Consider the following 25,927-nt stretch of genomic DNA (forward strand, 5'->3'; position numbering starts at 1 on the left):
TGTAAAAATAAAATCCCAGCAGAAATAAATTTACTAGGTATTTTAGTTGGTATTACAAATTTTATTGTAATGGCAAGAAACTTAATTTTAAAAAAAAACATGTCAAAATTGAGATTACTACAACTTACCTAATAAATTCTACTATTTCTACGGCAAATTCAGTCATTTACAATCGAAAAAGTATCTTTTGTGTTGTCATAAAAATTTAGATTTCTCCGTGTATCCTCCAAAATCATCTTTTCTTCATTAGATAGGTTTTTCAATTTTCTTTTTAATGAACCACAATAGTTACTTTTGATATTATGTTATTTTATATTTTTTGTCCTTCCTAATGTTCGTTTTTGTTTTCTTCGAAAATCTATGTAATCTATCTACATAACAATATTTTCAGTAAAGAAAATAGAAGCTCCTTGAGAGGTACTTAATTTTCGATTAATAGCAGATCAGCTACCTTGAACTTTGATAAAAACTTTAAGTGTAATTTGTCATTCAGTTTTTTTTGTTAAAAAAAATAATGATTTAATGAGTCGGTCGAGTTAGAAAATTAGCATAAGCATTATGCGCGTATTAATTTGATTAATAAAGGGATTAAATATCGACTAATCTTGACCAATTGCGTAATTTCTTTTGATCAATAACATTGTGAGTAGGTAATAAATAATTTCGAAATAAATTAAATTTAAACGAAACTCAATAACCTCATTTCAATGTTAATTATCGTATTTATAAATTATTTTTACTTAAATTATGATGGTAACGTTAGGTTTCATTTTTAAGGTTTAAAAATACCTACCCAAAGGTGAAATAAAATGATTGTTACTAAAAACCTATCATTGTCAATATAGGCCATGTAAATATATTGACGCACCCTCAAATATTCACGAAAAGACTGCATCGCTCTACAGGTCTGACGAAGGAAGCTGGCGAGCGGTCGCGCAGGTACTTGCCCATTTATGACCTAAGTCACTTGGAACCGATACACAAATAAGCTTTCAGTAGGCGTAAATTATAGTATTAATACAGATGCGTAGCGTACTAGAAAATAATGTAAAAATATGACTTATCAAGAAGAAAAAATTAAGCTATTGCTTTTGTTTTAAAGTTATTTTTCACATTCACTGTCATCATGGGAATCTCTATCACTGTCACCAACATCAACAATTAGTTCTTCTGTTTGTATGTCTATTACTTACTCACTGATCCCTGCTTTTATATATTTAATCTACGGCCCTGATAGGAATACTGAAGAAAGAGGGCTACAATCGTCATACCAAAAACTGCCTACTTTTGCCACCGCGCATCCACGCCATTTTAAAATTTCCGCCAGCTTCCAGCGTCAGGCCTGTATTTAAGTTTAATCACCGATCCAAACCCGAAATTCTGTTCTCTGATCGCCTCGCCTGATGGAGAATTCCGCTTTTGGGTGGCCGTTACTAATAATACCGGATTCAGTTTGATTGGTAGCTTTTAAAATTGTAATTCATAAAAATTAATGCGTAATTATGACAAATAACTGTATAGTCTAATCGGATACATTAGTGATTTTTAAAATTACCATAAATAAGTACTTCAATCAAATCTGTATCAAAATTTTCGAGAAGTACAAAACACAAGTCTATATCTAGCATACATTTATGAAACAAGTACAAACTTTTTATGTACGGAAAAACGAAGAACTATTTATTATAAGGAACAAAAATTAATTATGGCTTCTCTATCATTGCTAAATTTTTATACATTATTGTTTTTTATTTTTATTTTCGGTAAAATTTAAAAAGATTTTAACTGTTCTCATTTAATTGGTAGATTTTAAGAACATAGTGGTCTGCGGGACCAGTCGAAATTTATCTTTTAATTATATTTCTTTTATGTTGGTTTTATGTTTTATGTCCCTCCCACACTGGCCTATATAAATAGAACCCGTACATCTATGTAACTGATATAATATTGCGCCGCATTTATTTTTATTTCATTAAAGAACATATGTTGAAATGTTGGAGACGATTGTTCAGTTAAATTGAAACATGTATTTCAATTAAATTTATGTATTTCTTCTGGCGAAACCGTACCATTGAGCTTAATGACACCCGAACATTTAGGGCGGAAACGTACTATATTTTTGACTATGGGGCGAAATTGTACCCTGCCCATATCAGGTAATATAATAGCAGTGTTTCAGTTTAATTTTACTTTTTTTTTATCGTTAGAGATAGATTTGCTTATCATTATTCAACCATTGAGCGGCATGGCCTAGAGGTTTAGAGTCCATTGCTTAGCATTCGGGAGGACGCCGGTTCGATTCCGGGTCCATCTGCCTTGGTCCGAGTTTTCTGTGGTTTCCTTGTATCTCTTAGACAAATGCTCGGACAGTAATATTCCACAGATAATCTTTCATTCTCTTCTGTCTTCATTTCGTCCGTCTCATCTTTTTCACCTGAACCACCACCCACCCATTCCCACGATTCCTGAAAGGAGGCTGGAGTAGGGTTTGCCCTACTGTCCGGCGTAGTCCGGAGCGACTGTTCGCCTACCAGCATTAGCGGTTGGAGGGCATGAAACATCCAAAAGTTTTTTTTTTATTCTACCTATTTAATTTTATTATGTTGGAAATTTTTATAATTTCTAATACATACAAGGTAGTCAAATGTTCTTTTGCAAACAATAATAGACTGATTTGGTCCTAACGGTCAGGTTTTTTTGTTCTTTGTTAATTTTATTATCGATGCTCAATTGTATGCAGGTTACAGGAATTTTATAACTCGAGGCAGAGTCATTCCTTGTTCGGTTTTTCCCCTCACTGGCTTCTGGTTCGTATTCTTTTGTTGCATACCAGATATTGGTAGTGACGCCAGAACAATTTTTAACTTTGTCATATAATTTAGAGTTGGTTACGTTTTATCTTTCATCTTGTTAACTTGCGTTTTTAATTCATATTTTATTTTTAATTTGGAAATAAAGTGTGTTTGTGTTGAGTTTCATTTTCACTCCGTTGAAACCAACCTTTTGAGAAAATGCTGCTCGTAATTTCACGGCAAATAAGCTGTCTATTTTCAAAAGCCATCTATACATATAAGAACGAATACGTTCGAAATCGCGATCGAAATATTTCTGATCAAGAGCATAATGCTCTTTATGTAATATTGCTTGTGTACTATTAATTTTTCTTTGTGTTTGTTTCAGATTTAAGTAAGATGGCGTGGCTTGATCCGGACCGGTAACATCGTTTGTTCGTTGGTCGCTTCTTTATAGTATCAATGTAGACGTTTCGAGACTTCGAACGGCCACGATGGACTTGAAGCAAGACCTGATCTACCAGGAGGACCATCTTCTGATAAAGACCGAACCGCGGTTGCATAGCCCCGGAGGCGGCGGCGGTGGTGGTGGTAATGGTGTCGGTAATAACGCATCGTCTTCGGTGTCGCACGCGTCAACCATCGTGACCACCAACACCCTCAACAATTCATCAACCACTAGCGTCCTATTACCGAACAGTAACGGCCTGGTTACTATTGCTACCATACCGAGTGACGGCTTGATCGGCGTTTCTTCAAATGTTCTCGATACCATCAATAGTAACATTATAACCGTGACGAGTAACGCGCTTAATAGTAACGTGATAACGGGCGGTAACAGTATCGCGGGTGCGACCTTGAACACTAACGGATTGACCGGTACGAACCTGTTCGTTGGAACGACGAGCGGCAGCGGAAACAAGCGGTCGCGTAACGACGATTGGTTAAGCTCGCCGAGTCCGGGCGCCGTTAGCGTCTCCGTGCCTCCCTTGACGCCGTCGCCCGGGCCACCCTCGCATACTTACACCACCGTTATCAGCAATGGATATTCCTCGCCTATGTCCTCCGGCGGTAGCTACGATCCCTACAGTCCGAATGGAAAAATAGGTAAGCTGTTTTTTTAAAAATGTTCATATAATATTCCATTACAGCAGAATCTTTCTATCACATATATATTCATTTATTCTTCTTCATTAATGACCTGCTAATGCTACCTCTAAAGTAATTCGTTCCCAAAATCCGTCAGATTTGATCTGATCGAGAATTATTTTGAAATTAAAAAATACCTAAAAACTTAAAATCCGAAGGTTATCCGACGAATCCGCTAGTATTCTTTTCTATTCAAAGACCAGATTAATTAAGTAGAAAAATAAAGAAACAATTGCTTTCAAATAATTTTCTTCCCTTGCATACAATACTGTTTTGTGAATACCGCTTCCATTTTATTTAAGACTAACTCCTCTTTACTAGATGGTAATACTGCTATATCATCTGCAAATTTAAACATACTAATATTTTGCCCCTCTATATCTATCCCTACAATTGTCCTGTCTTTAATGATATTGATTGTGTCTTCGATGTATACATTGAAAAACAGCGGTGACAGTGTGCATTCTTGTCTGACTCCCTTTCTAAGATTTATTACATTACTGCTCAACCTCTATAATTGTCTGTGCTATTTATTTCTAATAATGAAATTAAATTTCATGGCACACCCTTGTATCGTAGAAAAGCAATTCTGATACCCAATAAGGATAAGAAATAAAGACTAATGATTCTCGATAGTTTTTGAAAAGAATCCTGCAAAAAGATTTTAGGCAATATTAAAAAAAAAAATTTTCTAGTTTTGATCGGAGTTTTGAACTCCCTAAAACCCCAAAACTTTCAGGCGCTGGTCATTTTTTGACTTAAAACATTATTCAGCGACTCGTAAGCCTACAAACGTTCTTTCCACCCTATAAGAAGTTTTCAACCCAAACCGGGATGTTTGGCGAATTACAAGACTAAAAATTACTTCTTTGTAGGAATTACGAGTTTCTATAAAAATTCTGGCTAGATCTATCCCCATATGGGTGTTTCACATCTCTAGAACTCCAGGATGCTGGTCTTTTTTCGACCGAATAGGGGATATTTAACGAGCTGTAAGCCTAAAAATCAGTATGTCTTACGAATTACGATTTTTCCATCCTAGAACATCGGAGGTGTTGGCAATTTTTCTACTGAAAACGGATGATTTGGCGAGTTGCAAGCCTATAAATCAGTATCTCTTCTTATAAATTACCAGTTTCTATAGTAGTTCTTGCTAGAATTATCCCCGTCTATTGTAGAAACTCTTTAATCTTGTAACTTGTTGAAAATCCCGTTTTACACCCTGGAATTCTCAATTGGAGATATTGGAGAAGTTCTAGAACTACTACAGTTACTCGTGTTTAGTTTAGATTCAGCGTTAACAAATTTTGAAGTTTAGATCTCGTAGGTAAAATCTTTATTGACGCTATTTTTCAGTTAACTTTTGAAAAATTAAGCGAAAATACAAAAAGAAAGCTTTTCTATACAATCCTTTAGGAACTGCCCAAAACTCCTGCGGAAACTTGAAAAATTTTCACAAAATTTTTTTGCAGGACATTGCAAAAGTGATCGGTAACTTTAGAACTCCTTATTTGTTATCCTTCTTCGTTTTTCTACGATAAAAAGATGCGGCATGAAGTTAGCATTCCGAAATTTTACTGATGTTATTATTAAAAATGCATAATTATCGGTGCACCCCCCATCGAGAACTGTAGAATTATCTCTAACTAATAACCCATAAAAAAATTGATAATTGATTAATTAGGGGTGCCAACTTCCTGGTGATCTTTATGCTTAAATATTTTTGATAGCATGGTGGAGCTTTCCTTGTTGATACTGCCAAAATAGTGAAAATTTGCGTTAATAAGTATTTCTGCTTCACCGTCAAACTTTTTAATTTTCATTTCTAGATATATCAGTTTTGTTAAGCCCTAAGCTAACCCTAATTAAAATAGTGACAATTCAAAATTAAGACAGTATATGTCTCGTTCAAAAAGTTAGAGATATGCCCCTTCCCTTTATTAGGATGCGCCGTAGCATAATTCAAAATTCAATCATATTTGTCTGCGGAGCTCATTTCTTCACTATCATCGAGCGAGAACTAGACAAAAGTGTACAGTACCATTTAAAAAATTATTTAAACTGCCTCGTTAAAATTTAAGAATTTGCTTTATTTAAAAGCATATTTAGCCAAAAATAATAACAAGTGACGTAATTGCTAAACATTTTCGTCTAGTACTGTACATTTCTAGCCGATCTCCTAAGCCCGCCCATCGAAAGCTCTGCTCGTTCAAGCTTGTTCCAACTATTTTTGTCTTGCTCACGCCTAGTGTGTATTCTTTCTATCTTCGCGCAGATTTCTTCAAGGTCACAATTCTAACAAGTTGAAATAGACTGTACATAATGCCTTACTCAGTTATTTTCATCAATGGTTTGCTGATTGATAATTTAGATTTATCGACGCATTTTTATTTGAATTACTGCTATCAATCTGGCGTTATTCTGAGAAGTTGAAAGTGTCTAATAAGTCTTTTTTATGTAAAGACTATTTCAGCCAGACGAACACAATTAATTTAAACCATTCCGAGACGCGTCTTTCCTGCAATATTGGCGATGACAGTTAAATGGTTCTCTTGGCGGCTGAAACCCATTCCTTACCGTTAATACTTGTAAATTATCCTGTTTAGCATACACTTTGCTGAATAATATAGATAGTTATTCCTCGGTTACAGCATCATGTGCCTACACAACAAACAATCAATGTCTGTACCTTGAAATATGTAGCGCAGTTGCAAATTTAGAAATGCAATTTCGCATGCGAAAACAGACCGTAATAAGATTGAAAAGACGATACAAATTACGCACCGAAAAAGCATGTTCCACTTTTTGTCGAGTCGTAGTTTCTGAGATTAAGAGAACGCGAAGGACTAGGTCTATGAAGCCCTGGGGATGTAGATGAATATTAGGGTAAAGTTGTGAGAACTGATGCTGTTTTGATTCGGGTGTAAAGGCAGTCGTCGGTTGGAGTTAGACTGGTCCAGGAGATGGAATACCTCATGTTAATGAAACGTTAGGTGGCAACTCCAATCGACGACGGCTTTAGACCCGGATCAGGATCTACTTGTCGTGAAATTGGTAAAGGCACCAATTTGTCAATATTGGGAAAGATGGATCAGTCTTACTTGTATAATATGAAGTACAGTCTACTCTGGATAATTCGAACTTCGAGGGACTCTTAAAAATATTACGAATTATCGAGTGTTTGAAATATCAAATGGTTCGAAGTTTAATCTTTCGAACTTTTAATCTGTATACAACGAAAGAGTAACAATAACTGAAACATAACTAAACAAACCAATTCGTGCGGAAGTGTGTGTCAAACTCATCATAACAAAAACAAGCGTCCTCCTTTCATGGGTTTCTTCAGTTTCGGGAACAGGAAATACTCACAGGGAGCTAAATCTGGGGAATACGGTGACTGTTATTATTAGTGTTGTTTTTGATCAAAAATTCGCGCACAAATAACAATGTGTGAGCAGCGGCATTATCATGGTGCAAAAGTCAATTTTTGTTCTTCCACAAATCCAGGTGTTTCTGGCGGATTACTTCGCACAAATTGCGCATAACTTACAGGTAATACTCCTTCTTGACCATTCTACCCCAGGAACTCATGATGATGATCACCACGCCCCTGCAATCGAAGAAAACTGCAAGCAAAACCTTCACATTCGACCTAACTTGACGCGCTTTTTTCGGTCTTGGCTCGTGTGGCAGCTTCGATTGGGATGATTGAGCTTGGGCTTCCACGTCATAACCACAAACTCATAATTCGTCACCAGTTATGACCCTCTGGAGCGAATTCGGGGCGTCGCGAGCAGAGTCCAAAAGCTCCTTACAGATGTCAATGCGATGCTATTTTTGGTCAAAATTGAGCAATTTTGGTACGAATTTCGCGGCGACTCGTCTCATTCCCAAATCATTGATAAAAATCGAATGGTAGGAGCCAATCGAAAAGAAAAGGTTAAAAGCGTTCGAAATGTGGTGTTACCTGCGAATGATGAGGATACCGTGAATAGGGAAGGTTATAAATGAGGTATTAGAAAGAGTAAGAGAACAGAGGACTCTATGGAAGTCAATAAGAAATAGTAGAACACCTTCTCAGGCATGAAGGTCTAGTCAGAGGCATATTAGAGGCAAAAACGGGAGTTAGGATGGGTAGAGGTAGACTTAGATTAGATTAGTTTTAGGGAAATGCGAAGATTAGCTCAGGATAGGAACCAGTCCAACCTGACTTAGGACTGACGACCTTATGATGATGATGATAATGAAAAGGATTTTGACTGTGGGTTTTTTACTCCTGAACCAGTAAATATGTACGGCGTTCCTCAAAAATGAATCTAAGCGCCATAAAATAATACAAACGCCTTGCAGTATTAAATGACTAAAAATCGTAGTGGAATTGGCTAAAAATTAAAAATTACCTTGACTATCATTATTCTAATATTATTTTAAAAACACCGTACAAATAAAATTTATCAAAATATCCCACTTCAAAAGTTAGAGTTTGATTCNAATCGTAGTGGAATTGGCTAAAAATTAAAAATTACCTTGACTATCATTATTCTAATATTATTTTAAAAACACCGTACAAATAAAATTTATCAAAATATCCCACTTCAAAAGTTAGAGTTTGATTCACCTGCATACCCCGTGTGCCGCCCAAAATTGACGGTATATTGCTTAAAGTTGTCTCGTATGGTACTACAATTCTATATATATAATTTATGGTGAGTAATTTCGCCCCTTCGATTTTTAGCATGGACTTGTAGTCTGTTATAACAATACATAGATTATTTGTTGAAAACGAGCAAGTATATTTTATTTATTTTACGAAATCGTTTCACTGTCTCTAATGTATGTGTGTATTTCGAAATTTTCCTGTTTCACGTTGGTGTGACGAAACATGCTGTGTGTCGTAAAATTTACGAGGGATTTTGTAATGGGAAATGTATGTCAAGTTTTTTTAATTTTTTTTTTGTTTTCATTTACGAACCTTTAACGAATTTTAACATCTGTTGGCCATTGTGAAAGACAGCAGACGCCTCACATTTGTGTACTTTACCGAAATTAACGATTTTCGGAATGTCCAAGAAGATAATAATTATTGCGGGCGCAGATATTTTGACATTTATTTTTTGCAACCGAAATGCCGAAAGATTTTGCGTTGGGTGGGAACAATTTTAAATCCGCCTGGTCGAATAAAAAATACGTGTCATATTTTTCAGTATGTATTCAACTATTTAATTTAAGTGTAACCGATTAAGAAATGGCTCTTTAAATGCCCTTTCCAAAATAAAGTTACTCTAGTCATATAAATAATGAGTTATTAATCGTTTAAACATTTTGACAAATAATAATAGCATTAAAACAAAAAAGAAAACATATTTATTTATCCTAATCNGTGTAAATAAATGTACATATACATTTTACAGTTCCGTGTCTTATTTATACGGTGGTCCTTCGATCAGGTATTTATATATGTGGTACAGCAGTACACCCGTTGAGAAAAGATATATTGTTTTAATCGAACCTCAACAAAAAACACAAGGTAAGAAAAAGTAGGGAAAGAGCGAATATAAAGATAGGAGACGAAAAATTAGAAGAAGTGGCTGATTTTAAATATCTGAGAAGTCTGATAAGTCAAGACGGAAGGAATAGTAGGGATATAAAGCAGAGGATAGCGCAAGGTCGTGTCGCCTTTAATAAAAAGAAGTCACTTCTATGCTCGCGAACGGTTAATTTGAAAAAGATTGTTAAAGGTGTATGTTTGGAGCGCGGCATTGTACGGGTGCGAAACATGGACACTGGGCGCGGCGGAAAAGAAAAGGTTAGAAGCCTTCGAAATATGGTGTTATAGGCGAATCTTGAGGATAACGTGGGTAGAAAAGGTTAGAAATGAAGAGGTATTAGAAAGAATAGGAGAACAGAGGACTCTAGGGAAGTCAATAAAAAATAGGCGAGATAGGTTGGTAGTACACCTTCTCAGGCATGAAGGCCTAGTCAGAGACATATTAGAGACAGAAACAGGAGTTAGGAGTGGTAGACATAGGTTAGATTACTGTTAGCAAATAGTTAAGGATGTGGGATGTTCTAGTTTTAAGGAAATGCGAAGTTTAGCTCAGGATAGGAAAGAGTGGAGGTACGTGTCCGACCAGTCTTAGGACTGACGACCTTATGATGATGATGACTGTTATAAAACGAAGGTACAAAAATTTTGTATTCAAATTCGCGTTTATTTCTTTAGGCACTTCGTAATCCTGTCAAGGTACTTTATTGTAGAAATGGAAATATATAGAGAGATTTACGGTACCGGTGTCTGTACGAAATAACATTATAACTCGAACAAAATATCCTATAATAATTGAGAGATAAAATGATTAGTTCAGGCACACCTCGTAATTAACTTACATGATTTTGATGGTATCTAACTTATTATAGTTACCTACATGTCAACTGACTAGCAATTTCGGAGGACGGTTCACTGCTACGAACGGAAGCTAATTTAGTTGATGCTTTATAAACTTGATTACGAGATTCATAATTGACTTATAATAAACTTATTGTAGACAAAGTGGAGAATACACAATAAATAATAACTACGTAGAAATTAATGAAGAAGAATTCAGTAGGTACATCTATGTTGTTTAAAACTGTACGTATTTTTCTGCTACTTCGGGATTTGTAGTAGGTGCCTATTTTAGAATCGATTAATAAAAATTTCCTAGTATATCCAATAATTTATGTAATTTAAATGCACACTGTAAATAGCTTTTCATTTTGCAATCGATTAATTTATATTACTTAGAATTATTTTTATATTATTAAAGAAATATTCCTTAATATTTCCGGAAATTACTTTTTTTGTTATCGCCGGTATCAATCGCTGCCTGTGGCATGCGTTCATAATAATGTAATCGACCTTCTTTAACTTCCAAAATGTGCTTATAAAAATGTGTAACTCAAGGATTCTAATTTTTGTTAGTATCTAAGAGTATAAAAAATGCAACAGAATTATAGAAATAAAATTTTTAATGTTTGACACTAAAAGAGACTCAAGATCATAAACATTTTAATACAAACTCTACCGAACCATTTTACGTTAATTTTAGAATTAATAATTAACAAAAAAAAAGTTATAAAATTAGTTTTGCTGTCGCATCCTCGCCGGGAATCGAACCCGGGACCTTTGGCTTTGCGCACCAATGCTAAACTGTCTACCGAATTTTGAATTTTACATAACTGCAATAGGTTTCGCACCATTCGATAGTCACAAATCGATCTAAATTTGAAATGATAACCAAGTAATTAATTCAGTACATCACGAAAATTTATGTGTACGCGCGTGTGTATGTATTACAAGTACTGACTATTTACACCGATTGCGCCAACGCCTACTACATTTGGTGTAGGTTAAGAGCAAACTGTGGAGTGCCATTTCGGACATGTTTAAATGTTGCCATCGTCGAGCAACGTGAGTGCTTCAACTTATGTATGTAAGTATGTAAGTATGTTCTTAAACATGGAATATGTACGTGTGGTGTTGTGTCGAACAACGTGCGCTAGCTCGTTGGAATAGTTTAAGGCCAGCGTTTCGAATTTTATTATATTCAGCAGAGCCGAGTAAGGTAATGACAATAATATTACGAGCATGCCGTGGCTGTCGGTCGATCTGTCGGTTGAACGTGGTTGTTTGGAACTTTACGGGACATTGTCGCGAAATACCAAGCAATTCTAGGACTTTTGTCGTCAATAATTCTACCTTTTAATTCTCTAACGCCGACGCGTTATTATATTTATTAGTTTCTAACGAGACACAGATTCTTGCTCTACTATCAACAGGCAAATAAATTCCAATAAACATCACATATACATTTAAATATACTCGCAGGTTTGTGTAGGTATAATGCAGGATACCGTGAGATATCTGGGTTTTCTATAGGTTTCCGTAAAGAATTTCAGAAAAATGTTCAACTCTGTCCGGAAACACGGATGGTTTCCGTTGAGAATTACATTATGATAAAAATAATTAGTAATAAAGAATTGGAATCATTTTGAAAAGTTTTAATGTTGTAGGATGCAAAGCAGTGGTTGATGGAGCAGCATGTTTGGATTGTAAACATATTCATGTATGTCGAAACCACTAATAAGGCCGGCGTACGCGGCGCTTCGTACCTGTAATGTCGGCAGGCCGCTGAGGGTCACAAATCATACACCAAACGATACGTACTTACATGACCGCGTAATTAGGGACATAAATCATAAGCCGAACGATCCATTCATACAAACATACATGACCGCGTAACAGAAACGGTGTTTGGGGAAGTTTTCAGAAAAATCAGGAACTGTTGTAAGATACATTACTGTTGACGGTTAATTGTACAAATGAAATATAGTTGCGAAAATATTAATATAATAATAAAAAATACTGTAGCGAGCACGAGTGTGTTTGTGTGCGATCGGGCACACGTGTGTGTGAACGGCTTATCGATTCGCCGATTAGCCGCGGGCGCCTTTCTTTCTTGTGCGCCGTATTTGTAAATGTGTGTGTCGTACCTGCGTTCTGGGAAAGCAGTTAAAACAGTTCAAAGAAAAAAGAAACTATCCGGATATTTCGAGAAGACTCCCGAAAATAAACAAAAGAGTATTTAAAGGAAGATACGATCGCTGAGAAAAGTAGAAATAAATTGACCGTTGCAGAAGTGAGTCAAGAAATAATTTGACCGTTGCAGAAGTGAATCCAGAAATAAATTGACAGTGATAGAAGTGAAATAAATAGCGCAGTGAATAGGTAGTGATATATCAATAGTAGTGAAATAAGTAGATAGAATAATTCATCATCTAAGTTTAACAATAATTTAATAGTGTTTTTAAGTTCTTCAATAATTAGTGTAAATAAATAGTTTTGACGTTATCAGTCTTAGAAGAAATTTTGTTAAACCCACGAACATTACAATACGAAAAGTAATGCATTATTCGCAACCTTGGAAAATAAATAAGCGTTTGTTAACACAAATAAGTGATTATGACCATTAGTCAAACGTGTTTAAAAAAAAGAATTATCATATATTGAGTTTCCTCGTCATTGTTTGAAAGTATAATTGCAGCTTTTCGTAGTCCTGCATATATTTATGAATAAATTGTTGCACCAATAAGCAGCGGCCGGCTGCACATCGGGAAGAAAACAATACGAAAGAGGATAGAATAATAAGAGAAACCACAGGAGTAAACGAGAGGGAAATGTTACGTACACAAAGGAGAGAAGGACCTTGGACACAAACTTCCTGCTGCATGTGACCCACTTTCCGGTTGCACTCTCACGGGATGTTGGATGCCAGCGCGGCTCCAATTCAGGAAACCATTACAGCGAGTAGCGAGGGCTGAAGGGGGAGGAGACGAGACAGGGCAAATTTTTATTGTTTTACTCTCGGAATGCAATTGCGCTTGATGCAAAAGCGGGTCAACACAATGATCGTTGACGTCCACCGTGGTCCGCTGCTGTTACGAAGTGGCAGCGAATGTTTGATGGCACAAAAAACCAATTGTTTTTACTCTCATTAGCATTAGTGCATTTATTGCTGAAGGGTGTGCATTTCTATGTGTGTGTGTTCAAAACAATGGCTCAATTTTTGGAGACGTTATGAAGGAAATTTTCATGAGAGCCGAATTTATAGATTGGGCAGATGAAGCTGACAGGGGGTAACCATACATAAATTTTTGTTCTACCAACATTACCGGATATTAAGGAAGTTGTTTACGTAAAAAGAGTCCTATAATTATAAAATTTCAATATGTTAATTATGAGTCTTAGATTCATCTGTATTTGTCAGGAAATTGATTTTGTCTGTGTAGTTTCCGAGAAATCGAAGTTCAAAATTTGCTTTTTTAAGATTGGCTCTTATGGACGGTCAATCAAAATTACGTATTATATTATATCGAATTTTTTATTGTTAAAAAACGTTTTGTGGCAATAAAAAACTATTTATACTATGTGAAAAGCGTTTGTGAAGCATTCCACAAAGTTCGTGAGAAACAAAAATGAAGTTTCAATCACTAATAAATTATTTAAAAAATCGAAAAAACATTTATATGCTATTGGCAGCATGAGCGGACTCTATGTGTAAGCATAGGTGTTCCCCTTTCGTTCCCTGCCCCGCAAAGAATTGTACAACCTCCTTAAGTTGATTTCATCGCATTTTGTATAATTTTTTTATTCATTGATATCATAAAACTTTAAAAGTTTTTCGTGGATTTTATTAGATTTCATTAGATTTCCTCTCTGATCTCAGTATATTTCATCCAGATTTCATGTAAATTTCCATGGTAAAACAAATTTTGAAGATGAATTATATAGACAATGCTACTATAACAGTTTTTGTCATATTCATTATCACTAATTAACAAATACGCATTATTCTCTTTCGAAAACATTTTGAACTCGAACTTTTTTTCAGTTATATTTTTAAAAACGATGGCTGTACACAAAATATAATTGTGTGATGTGCAACGTAACTAAAGAAACATTTTAAAACACGAAGTTCCATAAAAACGTTCAGAAACTAAATATATGTTTCGACAGAAGGGTCGCTAATATCTAAGTTATTCCTAACGCAATCCAAATAAATTAACTGTTCTGTTTTATTTATAAGTAATTTCAAATGTCAGAAGCATCATGTTCTTACGTTACACAAACTCCACCTGAATTATTTTATGTTTCTTTGCCAGGTCATAATTATTCAATATCGTTTATTTAATTCGTGTTGTTTTATTTTTAAACATATCCGGGGTATTGTGTTGAGTGTTTATGCAAGGAAAGACACCAGGATACGCGGCGAAGTGAATCCGTTATTTAATACACATTGCTTCACCTAATACCCATACATACTGTACAATACACGTTAAAAACACTTCGATATTTTTTGTAACTCAATTATATACTCCTACACAAAGTACTAAGCGGGGTGCTTTTCTAATAAATGAAATTTTAGGCCAAGTTTTTATAACAGGAACAAAGGATTTATTTGTTCCTTCTCGGCTAAAATTTTTCACTTTTAAGTTTTGAATGATTTATTTTTGAAGTTGAAATCTGAACCCTTTTGGTTCCTAGAAAAAATAAATTTCTTCTAAATATAAAAACACAAACATCAAACGGTTTGAATTTGCCTAAAATTTGTCGAAATCGAAAACTGCTTGCCATAAAATACTACTTTTTGCTTTTTCTCTTCAACTCCTAAATGTATGTCCTGCTGACGTAAACTCACATCATCATCATCATCATAAGGTCATCAGTCCTAAGACTGGTTGGACACGTATCTCCACTCTTTCCTATCCTGAACTAGAACAGCCCACATCCTTAAATATCTGCGAATAGTAATCTAATCTAGGTCTACCTCTACTCCTAACTCCTGTTTCTGCTTCTAATATGTCTCTGACTCGACCTTCATGTCTGAGAAGGTGTCCTACCAACCTATCTCGCCTATTTTTTATTGACTTCCATAGAGTCCTCTGTTCTCCTATTCTTTCCAATACCTCTTCATTTCTAACCTTTTCACCAACGTTATCCTCATCATCACAATACTAAACATCCAGCTTTGCCCATTAATTTTGCATCTTAATCTGTATCTTTTGACAACTGTAGGATCGTCATCAAAGTACTGCATTTGTACACCACATGTGTTTCAGTGTTTCTGTACACTCCATCTGTATTTTGTTTTCTTTCTTTGTTCTTTTCTACGTCTGAATCTTCTTATTAGGAATTATTAAATCAGCAGACATAAACCAACAAATTTGCGTACAATATGAAAACATTGCATAATGTCAGTACAATTTCTAGTATGGGAAGAATTATGTACATCAGTTGAAAACTCCGTATACTTGAGACCGGTTATAACTAAGGGGTAGAATATTGAAGGGGAAGAAAAGTATCTTAAAATTTGATTTCACCAAATTTCAAGCCTGAGTACGTAAGGCTACATTCGTAAAATTGTCCTGCTATCGTGAGAATATGTTCACAGGATATTCGATTCATTCATCATAAGGTCGTCAGTCCTAAGACTGGTTGGACATGCACCTCCAGTCATTCCTATCCTGTACTAATCTTCGCATTTCCCTAAAACTAGAACATCCCACATCCTTAACTATTGGCGAACAGTAATCTAATCTAGGTCTACCTCTACCCTTCCTAACTCCCGTTTCTGCCTCTAATACGTTTCTGACTAGACCTTCATGCCCGAGAAGGTGTCCCACCAACCTATCTCGCCTATTTCATATTGACTTCCATAGAGTTCTCCTATTCTTTTTAATATTTCTTCATTTCTAACCTTCTCTATCTTCGGTATTTCACCTGTAACATCACGTTTCGAATGTTTCCAACCTTTTCTTTTCTGCAGCGCCCACCGTCCGTATTTCGCACCCGTACAGCACCGCGCTGCAAACATACACCTTTAACAATCTTTTACGAATTTCGAAATTAACCGTTCGTGAACAAAGTGACTTCTTTTTATTGAAAACGACTCGATCTTGCTATATCCTCTGCTTTATAATCGTCTCCTTCCGTCATGACTTATCTGACTTCCTATATACCTAAAATCAGCCACTTCTTCTAATTTTTTGTCTCCTATCTTTATATTCGCTCTTTCCCTACTTTTTTCGTCCCTTGCATACCAGTATTTTTGTTTTACTTTTATTTATTTTCATGCGATACCGTTTTGTCAATACCGCTTCCATTTTATTTAAAGCTATCTCTAACTCCTCCTTGCTAGATGCTAATACTGCTATATCATCATTCGATAAAAAAAATAAAATGCGACAAAATATTGATCTTCGCAGATAATGCATGAATAATTTACAATAAATGTGCCCGTTCGTATTACATGCTCACATTTTTGATTTTATGTTCTGCAAGAAGAAACATATAAATAATCCTGCTATTCAATTCAAGAATAGTAATTTATTTATTCTCATAACTTTTTCGGATTCGACCTTCCTCTACCACGTCCAATTTCAATTTTACGTCACCGCTTCTGCGGCACTTTCGTTATGATGAATTGAAGATGTTCTATCGAAAAACTCGAAAGTCCTGGCGAACTGATCCCGGAGCCTAATTTATATTTAACCCAATACCTCGAGGGTATACATCCCGAAATTGGGACTTGAAAGGATTTAGATTACGCAAAGGAATAACAATTATGCTGGTAGACATAGCAATGTATGTACCTGTTCATAAACTATGTAGTTCAAAAAACTAACTAGGCACATTTTATGACCTGTGAATATGAATATTAATAATTTTTCCATGAACAGTGACTAACTTGGAATGTGATATAAAAAATGACATAAAAACACAACAACAACAAATAACAAAAGAATTTTTTTCTTTTTATGGCTTTTTAATGTAATGTATAAATGTGTTTTACATGTCATAAAGTTGTTACGTTCAGGCGTGATAACTTTTATAATTATTATTAATGTTTTACTTACTTGCAATACAACTCTTATAAAATCCCTAATGTTTGATTTAATCCGTTAAAGTAATGACACTGGAGGTCAATTTTACTGGTTACAAATAAAACAAGAGATGTATTTTTCTTATGTCATTAATGAAATTTTTCTTAATAAATATTAATAACGTATAGAGTGTTCCATTCTGTAACTCTGTTAATAAGTGTTTTGTGTGTACTTAAAGTCGTCGCTTCAATTTAATTTTGCCGGTTTTGGATTATAAAATCAAAATTGTAAATCTTTTACTTTATTATTTACTAGCGACTCGCTCCAGCTTCGCACTGGTGCAATGCTGATACTAAATATGTATATTTTTGTTTTGTTTAGATTATTATCGAGAAGGGGAAATCTTCAAAAGATACCCCCTGAACATACTAAATATACTACAGAATGTCTTTATATACAACATTCACAGTGTTTTTGTCATTAGACAATAAAAACCTTCCTCCCGGCCGGTACCGCCGCAACCGCTATGTCTCTGCATTTTAAGTCTGTAATATCTTCGAAAATATTCATTTAAATTACATGGTGTAAAGGGCCATATTCATCTATATTAAATGCACAATGTATTTAAGGTACTTAATTGGATAAGAATTAATGCTGTATTGCTTGCAATTGCTTCGTAAATAAGTCATTATTTCTCATAAAAAGTAAAGGATAAAAATAGTTATTGTGGGTTATCCCTAAGAGATAGACATATACCATCGCGGACTTTTTTGTAGACCCTTTTAAGATGTACAATATTATATTCCTCTTGAATCACTCTATCTTTTAAAAAAAACCGCATCAAAATCCGTTGCGTAATTTTAAAGATTTAAGCATACATAGGGACAGACAGCGAGAAAGCGACTTTGTTTTATACTATGTAGTGATTACTGGAACATTAAATCTACAAACCCGTATACCTACAACAAGGAAGAAAATGATACCCTTATCCTTCTCGGCTAGGCGCCAGTCACGACATGAAATTAGCATATAAATATTTTCTTCGAGGGGGAAATGGGACGAACGAGGTTTTTCTTTAGTGTAACTCAAGCCCAAGGTTCATGAATTTTTGAACTACCTCTATATACGTAGACAGTCACATATGCATGCAGTTGTTTTGACGCTGTATAAGCGCAAGTTTTGTACATAAATATTGCAGTTGACCTAAATCGTTTGCTATCTGTTTACTACAATACTTCTATTTGCCTAAGCTGATACTAAAAACAGGCGTAAAAAGTAAACAGAGAAGTTGAACGAAGTTATTGTAATTTCCAACTAACTGTTAATTGGGGTAGGTTCTTAGTGCAGATGCTGTATATATTTATATTAAACTTATTGAATGTTGTGATATATATATTCAATATAAATATCTACATTTTTATTTATTTGATACCACAATACATATTAGCACATAAATATGTATGTATATTAGTAGTAGAGTTAAATAAGTAAAATTATGATAATTTATGTTTTTTACTGCTTATTTAATGCTCTAATTAAACTTTAGTATTCCATTCCTTGTTTGAAAATTAGTGGTGGTTCTTAGTGAAAGCTAAGATATGACATCTACGCCAGAATTCCCTTGTAAACGAATTTGTTTCCTATAATTTAGTGCGTTTACCGACGTGCATAATAATTACATTCGAAATCTTGTAAAATTGTGCTTTCTTTCTTTGAGCATCTATTTGTCAACCTAAACCGAAAAATGCTTAAAATAAATCTATAGATTTAAAAGGTGTTACTAGCATACTAAGATTTATTGCCATTGCAAACAAAAATATCATTAAAGTCACTACTTATAAAGTACTAAACTGAAAAGAAATACTCCGCCTAGTCCTCTATAAACTTGAAAACCAAAGGACCCGCTGCATCCTTATGGAAAATTGTCCTCTATCAAATTCATTGAAACTTTGGATTCTGATAAATCTCAATATGTAGATCAAAAATCTCACTGAACGCTAATTCGTAAAAACTCGTTTTTTTAAAGCCCTCAAAGGTGTTTGATTACACCTCCGAGTACACCAATTTACTACATTATGACTTTAAAATCTACTACGTCGAGAATTCAGATTTTCAAAGAGTTTGACAGGGAACCATTTTGTGTAAGGATCTAGCGAGATCCTTTGGTGAAAAACAGAAAATTACAGTGTGTTAATGATAATTTTGTTTGTAATGTCAAGAAATCTTACTATACTAGTAATATTTTTCTAATTAAGTAAATTATTTTAAGCATTTTTTGATGTAGGTGTGACAGCTGGATGCTCAAACGAAGAAAGCATAATTGTACATAAAACATATCGGATGTAATTTACGCATGTTTTTAATAGTTCTTCCAAAAGCACTTCAAAAGCACTAAATTATAGCGTACTTACTTTTGAAAACAAATTGGTTTACTAAGAAGTTTTGACGTGGGTGTGCTTCCTAGCGTTCAGTCAGAACCCCTAGCACTAAACTAAAATATGTAGCACTAAATAAGCACCAAAAAAACGCTAAATTCTCATGTGAATCGTGTTGCGATCTGGAGATATAGTGTTAGTTTAGTAAAATTACCTTTTCATGAAACAAACATATGATAGTAAATAGTATCGATGTCACTAAAGTTTTTACAAATGTATCATTCGGTTTCAATTGTTGCTACATTAATAAATGATAATCTGAGAGTGGGTGAAGGTGTTTGGTTTTAAAACAATACATAACGTAATTGTTTCACTGCTTTGTCTTTTGATATATTATTATTAATCAGTTAAGCTACTAATCATTTCGTTTTTCCTATAAAAGATATTGAAATATTCAAAGAAAGATTCAAAAAGAATAAACTGTTGTGTGCGTTATTCAGTAGTGTCAGTGCTCTTTTTATTTCTTAAAAAAGGTTTATTAAGTTGTTGGTCCGTAATTTGTCGGAGCTTTCAGACGTTGATCGCGATTTTGACATTATTAGATCTAATTGGCACGGTATAGGTAGTATTCTTCAGCTAGAACAGTTGTTGAACACATACCTCCACTTTTTCATATGTTATGCCAATCATTTCCCCATAAAACTGCCTTTCAAATTCACCGATCTCGAACACAAAAGCAGCTTGACCCTGCGCTCTTCTTTAGTTTATGTCGCTAACGCTTTTACCATCATGACTTATCTAACTCTTTAAATATCGAAAGTAGGCGACCTTCTGATTTTACTTATCTGATGTAAGTTAAATAATATAAAAAAGCAGCTCGCTTACTTCATAGACTGGCAACAATCAAGGAATTGCTTGTAAGCTTTAACGAAACGCAAACACAAAATCATCACTATTTCTTAAATATCTTGTTTCGTCAACAACAGTAAGAGGGGCTTGTCACTTTATTTATTTTATTTGTTCATATTAAACGGGTAGAAACCCGTAGTGCGTAACACATATTAATTTAATAATTATTAAGGGGATGTTTGCCGTGAAATCAGTAGTGAAGCAGTATTTTCTCAAAATGTTGGTTTTAACGGAGCAAATGAAACTTGACATAAAACACTATATACAAATGAATTATTAACTATGAAATAACGTATTACAACTACAGGCACAACGAAAAAAAATATGAACCAAAAACGCAAGTTGACAAGAAGAAGTACAAAACGTGACTAACTCTAAATTATGTAACAAAATCAAAAATTGTTCTGGTATCAGTACCAGTACCACCAGTATCTAGTATGAAACAAAAGAACACGAGCCAGAAGCCACAACAAGGGGAAATTCCTGTAACCTGCATACATTTGAAGAGCATCGATAATAAAATTAACAAAGGTGGTTGCTGTCGAAGACCTTCGTATAACCTGACTATTGGGACCAAATCGTCGGCCTATTATTGTTTGCAATAGAACAATCAAGAAACATTTAACTACCTTATACGTTTTAGAGACGTTTCAGCAAGTAGATATCCATATATTTAAATGGACCTTGTTGGAGCATACGTAATCCTAAAATGTAGCATCGTACTACAGATGGCGTTTACCGCGCCATTTGTGGTATTTTCTAAAACGCGCTGTTAAGACAGCAGGTAAAAGTTGGTCTGTGTTCTGTCGTGAAATCGCGATTCGCGTCTGGCAGTTTCGATAGAATACAGACCACTTCGAATTATTTTATTATTTACACCTTATACGTATTTGAAATTATGGAAATTTCCAATATAATACAATAAAATCGGTTGAATAATGATAAGCAAATCTATCTCTAACGACTGAAAAAAAATTAAACTGAAATAGAGGATAAGAGTAGCAACAGTTTCCAGCATGATACTTTTAGGTAAAATCACAAGGTCATACACTTCTAATATTGGATAATATAAAGTTTTATCTGGAAACATGTAGAAGTTTATCTGGTTAAACATTAAAAAAAAACACCACAAAAAATTTTGAAAGACGAGCTAGCAGTTGGCACGTGTAGAGTAAAAAACTCAAGCGATTTATAACTCAAAAACGCACATACCGATAGTAACATATACAGTTAAAATGATATTCTTAGATCTATCAGCCACAAAAAGCACGTTAAAATTAGAACAATGTTTCCCACAGACAACCAACACAAGTACGAATTATTCACCCACATTTACTCTATCTGTACCTCTCTCTTTCTCGATAATTTAAAGGAATTTATAAAATTATGAAATCTTAATTGAAATTAGCGAATATTTTTCATCTGTTAAAGTCTGAGTATATTCCCACCCTTACACAGTGTACTCTCCAGCTTATATTCTATCTAAGTGCTCAGGAAAACAGAAATTGAATAAACTGAAAAGATATGAACTTTTTTGGATGATAATACCTTACAAAAAAAATCAAGGTGCTTTTACGATACGCTCTAACATACATACATAAAAATGCCCTAAAACTAGAGCATCCTGCATCCCTCACTATCTATGTATTTGTAAACACTAATGTAATCGGGCGCTTCTTTGATCCTGTTTCTACTCCCAATACGTCTCGTGTCTCAAAATATTGTACTATCATATCTCTTCATTTCTAACCTTTTCATTACACTGTTCACGGTTCATCCTTACACATCTCAAACACTTGTTACTTTTCATTTTCTGCCGTGCCCACGTTTCGTACTTGTTCAAAGCCGGGATCAATAATAAAACTTTTGATAATCTTCATTGACATACATGGAACCAAAAACTAATGGAAAACTTTTGGACTTTTTCAAGATATAAAGACGGCGGCAAGTATCCTGTAGATACAAAAAAATCAATTGGAAAATTATGGAATTTGACTGAATTCTACAAAACTAAATGTTTTATGGAATTTTTGAGTTGTTAATGATACTTATGTGAAACCCTTTTGCCTTTTACATATTACCTTCATGTAATAAAAGACATATTTGGGATAGACTAATGTTTTACTTCCAAACTAGGAATACATTATATGCAATGCAAACGGTAAACGGCTATGACCTGTTATAAATAGTAAATTTTAATTATATTAATATTGCTTAGTCAGATAATGTTCGTATAAATTGCTAATTTGTCTATTTTTCTTTTCAGGTGAGTCAGTTAGTTGACTATATATGAGTGACACTTATTCTAGAGAATGTAAGTAACATTTATTTATAAAGCGTGCGCATATTTGATTGCAATTTCACTTTCCGCCTTACACAAGTAATTAAGAGCGTCGGTCATATATGGAAACAAATAACACATATTGTGAATGAAAGTACATGGATAAATAATTATCCACTTAGATCAAAGAAAGTAAAAAGATTTTTATATTAGGTAAAAGACTTTTATGGTAAGTTTCAATTTTCAACTGTGAAATATTTGATTTTCTGCTTTTATAAGGCTTTATCGTTATAATGAATTGTACTTATACGATATTATAATGGTGGGTGGTTCTTAGAATCATTTTCCAATTTGGTTGTTAAAAATTCGCAATCTTCCTACGATTTTTTATTTAATTTGAATACTTTCGCACAGCCAGTAAAGTTTTTTCTCATTTGAATATCGTATCACCAAAACAAATCTATTTTGAATTTATAAGTGAAATTTTGTCGCATAAAGTTTTCTTTTGAAAAAGTTTTGAAGGCTGTATTCTTAATCTGATTAATAAAAGGTAATTTCGATTGAATTTGCAAAATTATTTAAACGGCCTCGTTAAAATTTAAGAATATGCTTTATTTAAAAGCATATTTAGCCAAAAATAATAACAAGAGAATTAACTTAACCTTCTACACACCTATAAAACTTTTGCTTTGTGTTTTATTGTTAATTTATATACATTTTTGTTTTAAGAAATTGCTAAACATTTTCGTCTAGTACTGTACAGTTCTAGCCGATCTCTTAAGACCGCCCATCGAGAGCCCTGCTCATTCAAGCTTGTTCCAACTATTTCTGTCTTGCTCACGCCTAGTGTGTATTCTTTCTATCATCGCGTAGATTTCTTCAAGGTCACAATTCTAACAAATTGAAATAGACTGTAGATTTTTTGTTGTTATGTTTACGAGCGTTCTCTAAAAGCGATTTTCGTTAGGTATGGTTATAACAAAGATGCTCGTAAATAAATTGCATATAACGTGCAAGCTTATTGTAACCGATATACGAGGTCTGTTCAAAAAATTTTTTTTATTGGTTCCTGGTATTCGAGTTTTACCAATGATTTTGGCATGAGACGGGTCATCGCGAAATTCGTACCAAAATTGTTCAATTTCGGCTAAAAATAGCATCGCATTAACATTGTTAAGGAGCTGTTGGACTGCCCGAGACTACCCAAATATGCTCCAGAGGATTATAACTGGTGACTAATCATGGGTTTAAAACTAGAACAACTCACATCCTTAACTATTTGCAAACAGTAATCTAATCTAGGTCTACCTCTACCCTTCCTAACTCCCATTTCTGCCTCTAATATCACTCTGACTAGACCTTCCTGTCTGAGAAGTTTCTTACCAACCTATCTCGTCTACTTCAAAGAGTCGTCCTCTGTTGTCCTATTCTAATACCTCTTAATTTTTAACCCTCTCTATTTACGGTATCCTCATCATTTCAACCATTTCTTTTCCCTGTTCCTATACAACAAGTAAATAAAGTAATTACATAAATTTAAAATTTTTTCTATTGACCAATAAGCGAAGGTCAAAGGGAGTAAATTTATACTTAATTAGTTTTTGCCGATTTTAATACGGACCTTTTTAATTTATAAATAGTAACTACCTATACATCTTTTGTTTAAATCAAAACTGAATGTTAAATCTTTGAATCTCGCGGATGGTTGAGATTTTTTCGTGGAAGAAGGGAAAGACACCCAGCAGTTTCTGCTAAACTGAGTAGTGTTGGATTCCCTTCAAGGAGGACCTACTACCTCAGACCATTCTAGGACCCATTACGTTCTTCCTTAGTCAGAAGGTGAAGATACCTACTAATAAACAAATTAATCTTAATCGTTTTATTTTTGTCTGTGATACCGTGGATAGAAAAGATTGGAAATGTGGAGGTATTAGAAGGGGAAGGTGAGCGGGAGGCGTTATGGATGTCAATTTTAAACAAGAAGGGCTAGTTAGAGACATATTAGAAGAAATAGAAAAGATACATGAACCAAGAGGAGGAGTAGAGGTAGACCTACTTTACATTGTTGTTCATAAATAGTTCAGATTTGGGATGTTCTATAGGGTTGTTCGGAAAGTCATTTCGTTTTTTTTTTGTGGAAATGAAAGACAGTTTTCGTATAATAAACAAATACTTTATTAAATTATATATTGACCGTTCTGGTCCAACACCTTTTGCCATCTTTCTGGTAGTAGCATAATTCCACGCTCATAAAATTTTTGGTCTTTGCTGGCAAAAAACTGATCGAGGAGGTTTTTGACCTCCTCATTTAAGGTGAAGGTTTTACCGTCTAAAAAATTTTGGAGTGACCGGAACAAATAATAATCCGATGGTGCCAGGTCTGGAGAATATGGTGGGTGTAGCATTGTATCCCATTCAAGCTGTAAAAGCTTTTGGCGAGTGACCAAACTTGTGTGAGGTCTGGCGTTGTCTTGGTGAAACACTACACCTTTCCTGTTGATTAGTTCTGACCTTTTCTGTTGAAGTGCATCATTCAGTTTGTCCAGCTGATGACAGTAGACTTCCGAATTAATCGTTGTGTTATCCGGTAAAAGCTAAAAAAAAACGATTCCTTTAAAATCCCACCAAACAGACAGCATCACCTTTTTTTGGTGAATATCGGCTTTGGAAATGGTTTGAGCCGGTTCATATTTTTTGCTCCATGACCTCTTGCGTTTGACGTTGTTGTATACAACCCATTTTTCGTCCCCAGTGATGATGCGCTTCAAAAACGGATCATTTTCGTGACGTTTGAGAAGCGAATCGCAGACGTCAATGCGGCGACACAGATTTCTCTCTGTGAGAACATGGGGAACCCATACATCGAGCTTCGAGGATAATCCCAGGCCTTTCAAGTGGTCATAAACTGTTGAATTTGATAAATTTAACATCAATCCGATCTCACGTGTTGTTATTCGCCGGTTCACATCAACTAATGCCTTCTATCGCGTCTTTATCAA

The 25,927-nt window shown here is 34.6% G+C and overlaps 1 protein-coding gene across 2 annotated transcripts in view; it reads left to right on the top strand.

Moving 5' to 3' along the window:
* The window catches only part of LOC108737634 (ecdysone receptor), a 284,940-nt gene that overhangs the window by 144,132 nt on the left and 114,881 nt on the right, over nt 1-25,927 (top strand). For both annotated transcript variants that reach the window (XM_025980058.1, XM_018470597.2), the window contains exon 3: nt 3,181-3,899. In XM_025980058.1, coding sequence (XP_025835843.1) covers nt 3,287-3,899 — 613 coding nt within the window. In that variant the 5' untranslated portion in view covers nt 3,181-3,286. The remainder of the gene's footprint in view (nt 1-3,180; nt 3,900-25,927) is intronic.

The sequence above is a fragment of the Agrilus planipennis genome, unplaced genomic scaffold, assembly GCF_000699045.2.
Source record: "Agrilus planipennis isolate EAB-ADULT unplaced genomic scaffold, Apla_2.0 scaffold14, whole genome shotgun sequence".
In the NCBI taxonomy this organism is placed as follows: Eukaryota; Metazoa; Arthropoda; class Insecta; order Coleoptera; family Buprestidae; genus Agrilus; species Agrilus planipennis.